General features: G+C 52.7%; 1 protein-coding gene across 2 annotated transcripts in view; it reads left to right on the forward strand.

Annotated features, from left to right (window-relative positions):
- KCNN1 (potassium calcium-activated channel subfamily N member 1) overlaps positions 1-11,016 on the forward strand; it is a 47,290-nt gene that overhangs the window by 16,829 nt on the left and 19,445 nt on the right. For both annotated transcript variants that reach the window (XM_054465734.2, XM_054465733.2), the window contains 2 exons: positions 4,507-4,989; positions 5,911-6,006. In XM_054465734.2, coding sequence (XP_054321709.1) covers positions 4,588-4,989; positions 5,911-6,006 — 498 coding nt within the window. In that variant the 5' untranslated portion in view covers positions 4,507-4,587. The remainder of the gene's footprint in view (positions 1-4,506; positions 4,990-5,910; positions 6,007-11,016) is intronic.

The following is an 11,016-nucleotide window of genomic DNA, read 5'->3' on the forward strand; positions in this document are numbered from 1 at the left end:
GCCGGTTCCCCTCCCAGAAAGCAGACCCTGCCACCTGCCACGCCTGGATGGCACTAATTTAGTCCCTGCTTTTGCTGGCTGGGTGACCTTGGGCAAAAGGTGCTGAGCTTCTCTGAGCTCTGTCTCCTGTCTGTAAAATGGGAATGGGAATGGAATGCCACCTTGCTCACCGGTGGTGATAGGGATTAAATGTGATCATTCTGATCTCAGGCTCAAAGCACAGTAAGAGCCCGGTCCACAGTAACGTGGTGGGTGCCAGGAAAGCCCTCCACCCCTCCACCCCACCACCCCTCCACCCTCTTGGAAGCCACCTGCCATTTCTCTCCTCCTCCCCACCCCCTCCCTGCCCAGGGCACCTTAGGACGCAGCTGCCAGGCGAGGAGGAACATGGCAGACACACGGCTGAATTTGGCCCATGCGTCGGGTGGCTGAGTCACATCCCCAAATTGCATCTTCATTGGTGCGTTTCAGAAGGTCGTTTGCAGAGGCCCTCGGAGGCCTACACCCCCCTCTGGGTTCTGTCTGCCAGGCCACCCGCTTCTCATCCCTGTGCCCCCAATCCCCAGCCGGGGAAGTTTTGCACCCTCGGGGATGGTGGAAGGGGTGCCTGGGTTTTCCTGGGCCCCCTGGAGGAGGGCAGGATCTAGGGTCCCTGTGTGCACCCTAGTGCAAGCTCCCAGCCCCACCTGGTAGCCAGCGGATGTTCAGGCGGTGGGCAGGAGTTTGAGCCTCGGAGCAGAAGGCCCACCTAAGTGTTTGTGAGGTTAGGGAAAGATCAGGTCAGCCTCATAAACTGTCAAATGCTGGACCCACGAAGCCAGGCCTTATAGACTGTGAAGTGCTGGGCCGGCAGGAGGTCAGGCCTGATAAACTGGGAAGTACCAGGCCACATGATGCTAGGCCTCATAAACTGGGAAGTGCTGGGCCTGCGGGAGGTCAGGCCTTACAAGCTGTGAAGTGCCTGGTCACAGGAAACCACAGCCTGATTGATGTGACGGGTGAGGGTGGGAAAGGGTGGGACAAGTTCTGAGACTCATGAGGTCACCTGACCATCGAAGGAATGATTTTTTTTTTTTTTGGTGACAGGGTCTCACTCTGTCATCCAGGCTGGAATGCAGTGGCATGATCTCGGCTCACTGCAACCTCCACTTCCCGGGTTCAAGTGATTCTTGTGCCTTAGCCTCCCAAGTAGCTGGGATGACAGGTGCCCACCACCACACCCGGCTAATTTTTGTATTTTTAGTAGAGACAGGGTTTCACTATGTTGGCCAGGCTGGTCTCAAACTCCTGACCTCAGGTGATCCACCCGCCTCGGCCTCCCAAAGTGCTGGGATTACAGGTGTGAGCCACCAAGCCCAGCTGGTTTTGCCATGTTGGCCAAGCTGGTCTTGAACTCCTGACCTCAAGTGATCCACCCGCCTCAGCCTCCCAAAGTGCTGGGATTACAGGCATGAGCCACCGCGCCTGGCCACGAAGGAATGATTCTTGCACTCCTGTGTGCTGACACCAGTATCAGGAGACACATGGTGAGGGAAAGACACAGTGTGGGGGGTGCCGGACAAAGGCATAGGTGGTCCTGCAATGTGTGCGGCGGCCAAAGTCACCCATGTCCCACCCAGCAGTGTAGCTCACTTTTTCTTTTTTTTTTGTTTGAGACAGAGTCTCACTCTGTTGCCCAGGCTGGAGTGCAGTGGCGTGATCTCAGCTCACTGCAGCCTCCACCTCCCGGGTTCAAGCGATTCTCCTGCCTCAGCCTCCCAAGTAGCTGGGATTACAGGTGACCACCACCACACCCGGCTAATTTTTGTAGTTTTAGTAGAGACAGGATTTCTCCATGTTGGCCAGGCTGGCCTCAAACTCCTGACCTCAAATGATCTGCCCACCTCGGCCTCCCAAAGTGCTGGGATTATAGACGTGAGCCACCGCACCCAGCCAGTGTGGCTCATCTTGCTGTGTCCTGGAATGACGATCTGTTAGTCTGTCACCCCCAGTGGGGGTGGGAAGTGTCCTGCCTGTGCACACAGCTGCCCCCCAACCCTTCTCCCAGGCCTGGCACATGGGGGACCTCCAGTGCATGCTATTGTGACCATTTCAAAGGGGATAACGCTTGGCCCTCCACCCACCCCTGCCCAGCTTGTTGGGAAAATCTCACAAAGGAGCCGGGTCCAGAATCTTCCTTGCAAGGAGAAGGTGTGTCTTCAGGCAGGTTTGTTTTTTTTTTTTTTTTTTTTTTTGAGACGGAGTTTTGATCTTGTTGCCCAGGCTGGAGTGCAACGGCATGATCTCGGCTCACTGCAACCTCCGCCTCCCGGGTTCAAGCGATTCTCCTGTCTCAACCTCCTGAGTAGCTGGGATTACAGGCATGGGCCACCACGCCCGGCTAATTTTTTGTCTTTTTAGTAGAGACGGGGTTTCACCATGTTGGTCAGGCTGGTCTCGAACTCCTGACCTCAGATGATCTGCCCACTTTGGCCTCCCAAAGTGCTGGGATTCCAGGCGTGAGGCACCCCGCCCGGCCCAGGCAGGTTCTTTCACAACATCATGCCACAGTTTCCCCATCTGTAAAACTGGCCAAATCCCAGGACCCACTTCTTGGCAGTATTAGGATTCAGGAGAACATTTACATAAAGAATGGAGCCTGGGACCGGGCTCAGTGGCTCATGCCTATAATCCCAACACTTTGGAAGGACGAGGAGGGAGGATCACTGGAGCCCAGGAGTTCCAGAGCAGCCTGGGCAATGTAGCAAGGCCTGATCTCTACTAGAAATAAAAATAAATCATCTATGGCCATACCACCCCGAACACTCCTGATCTCATCTGATATTGGAAAAATAAATCATTAGCTGGGGGTGGTGGTGCATACCTGTAGTCCTGGCTACTTCGGAGGCTGAGGTGGGAGGATCGCTTGAGCCCAGGAGTCTGAGGCTGCAGTGAGCTAGGATTGCCCCACTGCACTCCAGCCTAGGCTACAGAGCAGGCAAGGGGTGCATTTGAGGGTCTGAGATACTGGGCTGGGCAGGGCAGGGGAGAATCTGACAAGTTGGATCCAGAGACTCAGAGAGCCTCATCAGTGCCTTGGTGAGCATGATGACTGTGTCACCGTCATTGAGGTCCCTGCTGTCACACATGATGCCACAGGACATTGCTCTGTAATCACACAGGGTGCTTTTCAAATAGCCTGGCAGGGAAACAGGCTGGCCTGAGATCATAGAGCCCAGCCAAGCATGTCTTATGTCTTACAAAGCCCTGCAGAATCGATTCCAGATCTTGGAGTTAAATCCTGCATTGCCACACTAGTCCTGGAATCTGTTTGGAGATTATGGATCCCCTCCTGCCTGGGCAGGAGGGAGCCTCAGGATCTCTGTAGCCACAGCTAGGGTCCCTAATGTCCCATAGGCCACAGTGCAGGAGCCTACAAATGCACGAGGCACAGTGAGGTGAGGTTAACTCATCTAGGAGTCTGAAGGTTGGAAGAGGATGAGCTCAGATGAAAACCACCTTCTAAGCATAATGTTAGCCACCCTATCCCCCCAGGCAAGCCCGTTGGTAGATTTCATCTTCCAGCATTCAGCAAGTGTTTCCTGAGTGTCATCTGTTTGCTAGGCATTGTTCTAGGTGCTTGGATACACATAAAGTCAGCAGGCAGAGGGCACAGCCTGTGCAAGAGCTCTGAGAAGGATGAACTTGTTGGAATCTGGTGATTGGGAGACCATTGTGTCTGGAGGGATTGGGTCTGGGGAGAGTAAGAAGGACGAGATAGGTGGGAACCAGATACAGAGGGCCCCTTGGCCATAGTGAAGAGTTTGGTGTTTTATTTTGTTTTTGTTTTTTTTTTAGAGATCAGGTCTTGTTATGTTGTCCAGGCTGGATTTAAACTCCCAGGCTCAAGTGATCCTCCAGTCTCAGCTTCTAAGTAGCTGTGATTACAAGTGTGCACCACTGGGCCCAGCTCTGGAGTTTCTTTGTTCTTTTTCTTCTTTTTTTTTTTTTTTTTTTTGAGACATAGTCGCACTCTGCCACCCAGGCTGGAGTGCAAGGGCATGATCTTGGCTCACTACAGCCTCTGCTTCCTGGGTTCAAGCGATTCTTCTCTCTCAGCCTCCCAAGTAGCTGGGACTATAGGCATGCACCACTACGCCTGGCTAATTTTTGTATTTTTAGTAGAGACTGGCTTTCACCATGTTGGCCAGGCCAGTTTCAAACTCCTGACCTCAAGTGGAGTTTCTGCCTTGGCCTCCTAAGTAGCTGCAATTACCAGAGCTGCACCACCGTGCCCGGCTCTCTGGAGTTGATTTTTTCAATGAGATGGCACTGGGGAGCCATGGCAGGGCTTTGAGCAGGGGAGGGATTCAGGCTGACTCGGATGTTTCTGGGATGGTAAACCCACGTGTCAGCACTCTGGGCCACTCCCAAACTTAGAACATTCTGGGATGGCCGGGATGGTCCTTGCCTTTCTGATCAGTAAGCTGGACCCTGCTGTGACCATGTCCGTCTGTGCCCTTGCAGGTCAGTGCAGGAGCCCAGCCGCTGAGCCATGCCGGGCCCCGGGCGGCCTGCAGCGAGCCCAACCCCTGCACCCAGGTAGTCATGAACAGCCACAGCTACAATGGCAGCGTGGGGCGGCCGCTGGGCAGCGGGCCAGGCGCCCTGGGACGAGACCCTCCGGACCCCGAGGCCGGCCACCCCCCACAACCCCCGCACAGCCCGGGCCTCCAGGTGGTAGTGGCCAAGAGTGAGCCAGCCCGGCCCTCACCCGGCAGCCCCCGGGGGCAGCCCCAGGACCAGGACGATGACGAGGATGATGAGGAAGATGAGGCCGGCAGGCAGAGGGCCTCGGGGAAACCCTCAAATGTTGGCCACCGCCTGGGCCACCGGCGGGCGCTCTTCGAGAAGCGGAAGCGCCTCAGCGACTATGCCCTCATTTTCGGCATGTTTGGCATCGTCGTCATGGTGACAGAGACCGAGCTGTCCTGGGGGGTGTACACCAAGGTAGGCGTGGTCCTCCCCCAGGCACTCCAGGGAGGTTCCACTGAGCCCGCCTAGCTTTCTTGACATGGAGTTGGGGGTGGCAGGGCCCCCCAGGAGATAGGGAGTGTTAGGGGGCTCCCGGAGGTGAGGGCTCCCTGGCCTTCTGCATACCCACCTCCGGGAAGGCAGCAGGGAGGCTGCACATGGGGAGGGAAGGTTCCAGCCCATTCCCTGGCCAGGTGTCAAGGGGCTGCACCCTGGCTTAAGGCGGAGGGGGGCTTCCCCCCAGGACAGGGGTTCCCCAGAGTGGGCCTGCTCTGGGGAGCAACAGAAGAGCTTCCTCCCCTTCCGAGAGTGAGTGCGTCCAGGTTACAAGCCTGGCTGTGGGTTCCCTCATGCCACCTAGAATGTGTGAGGATGGAGAGATGTCAGGGCTGTGTCAGCCTATAAACTGTGAAGTGCCGAGGCTGGATGAGGTCTGGCCTTGTGAACTGTGATGTGCTGTGCCCATGTGAAGCCAGGCCTTATAAAGTGTGACGTGCTGTCCCCATGTGAGGCCAGGCCTTATAAACTGTGACGTGCTGTCCCCATGTGAGGCCAGGCCTTATAAACTGTGAAGTGCTGTGCCCAAGTGAGGCCAGGCCTCATAAACTGTGAAGCACTGGACACATCTTGCTGTCAGCCCAGTCCCTAGGAATAAGGACAGGAGAGCACCGCTTCCTGAACACAGCACCTGCTGCACGCCCAGCCCTGATAAGCTGTTTCACACACAGTGGCCCCAGGACTGGGGAACTAGCAGAAATTCGGGGTACAGTGGGAGAAGCCACTGGGAAGAGCCCCATTTGGGTGACTCTCATGCCCGGGAGCCAGGGTAAGGGGATGGGAGGGCCGCCGGCCCACCGCCTCCAGCGTCCATCCGGCTGTGTCCTCTCTCTTTACCAGGAGTCTCTGTACTCATTCGCACTCAAATGCCTCATCAGCCTCTCCACGGCCATCCTGCTGGGTCTCGTTGTCCTCTACCATGCCCGGGAGATCCAGGTCAGTGCTGAATGCTGCAGGAAGCAGCTCCTCTCCTCAAACCCCAGATCCCCCCACACCAGCCCACCTTTGACCCCAAAACATAAAAGGATGAATAATTGGCTTCTGATAGAAAAAAGATCTCCATAAAGACACAGTTTCCATCATTCTAGATTTCCTTGAAACACACATCTGTGTTTTAATTTTCATTGATTATTTACAAAAAAGAACAGGTAGTGAGAAAGTGAGGGGATGAGCTGGGACCCTGGGACACACGAGTTGTTTCCAGGCTGGAGTGCAGTGGTGTGATCTTGGCTCACTGCAACCTCTGCCTCCTGGGTTCAAGCGATTCTTCTGCCTCAGCCTCCCGAGTAGCTGGGATTACAGGCGCATGGCACCACACCTTACTAATTTTTGTATTTCTAGTAGAGACGGAGTTTCACCATGTTGGCCAGGCTGGTCTCGAACTCCTAACCTCCAGTGATCCACCCATCTCAGCCTCCCAAAGTGCTAGGATTACAGGTGTCAGCCACTGCTCCTGGCCTATTTGTTTAGTTTTTGAGACAGGGTCTCACTCTGTTGCCCAGGCTGGAGTGCAGTGATGCAGTCATAGCTTTGACCTCTTGTGTTCAAGAGATTTTCCTGCCATAGCCTCCCGAGTAGCTGGGAATACAGCTGCGCACCACCACGCCTGGCTAATTTTTGTATTGTCTTATCGGTGTCTCGCCATATTGCCCAGGCTGGCCTCAAACTCGTGGGCTCAAGTGATCGGCCCACCTCACCCTCCCAAAGTGTTGGGACTTTACAGACATGAGCCACCATGCCCGGCTGCACAGGCATGTTGATAACAGCACTGTTCAAAGTAGCCAAAAATCACACCTGTGATCCCAGCACTTTGGGAGGCCGAGGCGGGTGGATCACTTGAGGTCAAGAGTTCAAGACCAGCCTGGTCAACATGGTGAAACTCCGTCTCTACAAAAATACAAAAATTAGCTAGGCATGATATCGGGTGCACGTAATCCCAGCTACCCGGGAGGCTGAGGCGGGAGAATCACTTGAACCTGGGAGGCAGAGGTTGCAGTGAGCTGAGATCGAACCATTGCACTCCAGCCTGGGTGAGAGAGCAAGACTCCATCTCAAAAAAACAAAAATACAAAGTAGCCAAAAAGCAGAAACAACATCCAAATGTCCATCCAGGCATGAATGGATAAATAAAATGTAGTACACCTGTACAATGGACAATTAATCAACCTTTTTCCACCTTTTTTTTGAGACGGAGTTTCACTGTTGTTGCCCAGGCTGGAGTGCAATGGCATGATCTCCAGCTCACCGCAACCTATGCCTCCTGGGTTCAAGCAATTCTCCTGCCTCAGCCTCCCGAGCAGCTGGGATTACAGGCATGTGCTACCACACCCAGCTAATTTTGTATTTTTAGTAGAGACGGGGTTTCTCCATGTTGGTCAGGGTGGTCTCGAACTCCCAACCTCAGGTGATCTGCCCGCCTCGGCCTCCCAAGGTGCTGGGATTACAGGTGTGAGCCACCACGCCCAGCATAACCTTTTTTTTTTTTTTTTTTTTGAGATGGAGTCTCACTCTGTTGCCCAGGCTGGAGTGCGGTGGCGTGATCTTGGCTCACTGCAACCTCCGCTTCCCAGGTTCAAGTGATTCTCCTGCCTCGGTCTCCTGAGTGGCTGGGATTACAGGTGCCTGCCACCACGCCTGGCTAATTTTTGTATTTTTAGTACAGATGGGGTTTCACCATATTGGCCAGGCTGGTATCGAACTCCTGACCTCAGGTGATCCTCCCACCTCGGCCTCCCAAAGTGCTGGGATTACAAGCGTGAGCCACCATGCCTGGCCTATTCAACCTTAACAAAAGAACAAAACAGCGAAACAGCAGAAATGTATTGTCTGAAAGTTCTGGAGTACAGAAGTCTGAGATCAAGGTGTTAGTAGGGTTGGTTCCTTCTGATAGCCATAAGAGAGAATCCATCCCAGGCCTCTCTCCTAGCTTTTGGTTGCTGCTGGCAATTTTGGGGGTTCTCAGCTTAGGAGATGTGTCACTCCAATCTCTGCCTTGAGGATCACATGATGTTCTCCCTTTGAATGTCTGTGTCCAAATTTCCCCTTTTTAAAATAAGAACTCCAGTCATTATTGGATTAGGGCCCACTGTAATTAGATGATTCCACTTTTTTTTTTTGAGACAGAGTTTCGCTCTGTCACCCACACTGGAATGCAGTGGCTTGATCACAGATCACTGCAGCCTCGACATCCTGGGCTTACACAGTCCTCCCACCTCAGCCACCAGGTAGCTGGGATTACAAGCACTTGACACCATGCCCAGCTAATTTTTAAATTTTTTGCTTTTTTTGTAGAAAGGGGGTCTTACCGTGTTGGCCAGGCTGGTCTTGAACTCCTGGGCTGAAGCGATCCTCCCGCTTCAGCTTCCCAAAGTGCTGGGATTTCAGGCGTGAGCCACTATGCCTGGCCTGATTCCAGCTTAACTTCATTTTAACTAGCCGACCTCGTTACAATGACCTCATTTAACGAGATGACCTCCATAAAGACCTTATCTCCATATAAGAGCACATTCAGAGGTACTAGATGTCAAGATGCCAACGTGTCTTTTTCAGCAGAACACAAATCAACCTATAACAATTTCTGATACTGAACATGGATGAATCTCAGAAATACGATGATCAGCAGAAGAACCCAGACATAAAAGGCCAGAAATCGTATGCTTCCATTTATGTGAAATTTTCAGAAGATGCAAATCCGCAGAGACAGAAAGGAGATTAGTGGTTGCCGGGGGCTGGGAAAGGAGCGACTGCTAATGGGGACAGGGCTCCCTTTTGGGGTGATGGAAGTGTTCTGAAATTAGATAGAAGAGGTGTACTAAATGCCACTGAATTGTGCACTTTAAATGGGAGAATTGTACGGTTTGTGAATTTCATATATGTATACTTGTTTTTTTTTTTTTTTGAGATGGCGTCTTGCTCTGTCACGGAGGCTGGAGTGCAGTGGTGCAATCCCAGCTCATCGCAACCTCTGCCTCCTGGGTTCAAGTGTTTCTCCTGCCTCAGCCTCCCAAGTAGCTGGGATTACAGGTACCTGCCACCACACCTGGCCAATTTTTGTATTTTTCGTAGAGATGGGGTTTCACCATGTTGGCCAGGCTGGTCTTGAACTCCTGACCTCGTGTTCCACCCGCCTCAGCCTTCCAAAGTGCTGGGATTACAGGCGTGAGCCACTGCCCAGCCTGTTTTTTTTGTTTGTTTTTTTTTTTTTAAACACAGGATCTCGTTCTGTCGCCCAGGCTGGAGTACAGTGGTGCAGTCAGAGCTCACTGCAGCTTATACCTCCTGGGATCAAGGAGTCCTTCTGCCTCAGCCTTCCAGGTAGCTGGACCACAGGCACAGACCACCATGCCCAGCTAAACGTAAAACCTTATATATACAGATATATAAAATCATACATATATAAAGACAGGATTTTCCTATGTTGCCCAGGCTGGTCTCGAACTCCTGGGCTAGAGTGATCCTCCTGCCTCGGCCTCCTAAAGTGTTGGGATTATAGGTGTGAGCCACAGACCCAGCTTTTTTTTTTTTTTTTTTTTTTTTTTTTTTTACTGTAATTCAGGCTGGACACAGTGACTCACGCAGGAGGATCACTCGAGCACAGGAGTTCGAGATCAGCCTGGGCAACGTGGCGAAACACCATCTCTACACAAAAATTTTTTAAACAGTTGGCCAGGCATGGTGGTACACATCTGTAGTTCCAGCTACTTGGGAGGTTGAGGTGGGAGGATCACCTGAGCCCAGGGAGGTCAAGGCTGCAGTGAGCCATGATCACGCCACTGCACACCAGCCTGGGGGACAGAATGAGACTCCCTCTCAAAACAAAAAACAAAACAAAACAAACAAACAAACAAACAAAATGGAGGCAGTATGGAAGGCAACATAGCAAGACCCCCTCCTCTTAAAAAAAAAAAAAAAAAAAAAAAAAGGCCGGGCTCACGACTGTAATCCCAGCACTTTGGGAAGCCGAGGCGGGTGGATCATGAGGTCAGGAGATCGAGACCATCCTGGCTAACACGGTGAAACCCTGTCTGTACTAAAAATACAAAACATTAGCCGGGCGTGGTGGCGGGCGCCTGTAGTCCCAGCTATTCGGGAGGCTGAGGCAGGAGAATGGCGAGAACCCGGGTGTAGGAGCTCGCAGCGAGCCGAGATCGCGCCACTGCACCCCAGCCTGGGCAACGGAGCAAGACTCCATCTCAAAAAAAAAAAAAAAGGGGAGAAGTTAGAGGCTCCAGTAAGCTATGATCCCGCCAGAGCAGGACCGGGTCTCAAAAAAAAGGGTGGGGGGGGTGGGGGAGGGGGCGTGGCCGCATTCCTGATGATACCTTTTGCCTCCAGCTCCAATATGATTGGTCCCGGCTCCATAACTGACAGATGTTATGTATCTTAGCGCTCCGCTCACCTCCCCTAGGACTGACCCTGGACATGGCCAGGGTACCCCATGGAGGGCCCGGGGGAGCAGTGGCGCTGCAGGGTGTCCTTTATGTCAACGCTTAGCCGATGTGCGAGCGGAGGAGGCCCCTAGAATGCGCGGCCGCCACATTTTAAGGAAGTGACTTTTTTTTCTTTTTCTTATTTTAGAATGACTTTATTGCTTCTTATTTTTAAAATGACACGTGAAAAAGGAAAAAAAGATACTTAGGAGTTATACACACGTTCAGAAGGAAGAGAAAAGTACAGTGAAGGGCTGGGCACGCACACCTGGAATTTCAGCACTTTGGGAGGCTGAGGTGGGAGGACTGCTGGAGCCTAGGAGTTCAAAACCAGCTTGGGGAACAGAGCGAGTCCCCATCTCTGCATAAATTTTCTTTTTCTTTTTTTTTTTTTTTTTTTATCGAGACAGAGTCTCACTCTGTTGCCCAGGCTGGAGTGCAGTGGCGCAATCTTGGCTCACTGCAACCTCTGCCTCCCAGGTTCAAATGATTCTTGTGCATCAGCCTCTCAAGGCTG

The sequence above is a fragment of the Pongo pygmaeus genome, chromosome 20 (assembly GCF_028885625.2).
Source record: "Pongo pygmaeus isolate AG05252 chromosome 20, NHGRI_mPonPyg2-v2.0_pri, whole genome shotgun sequence".
NCBI lineage: Eukaryota > Metazoa > Chordata > Mammalia > Primates > Hominidae > Pongo > Pongo pygmaeus.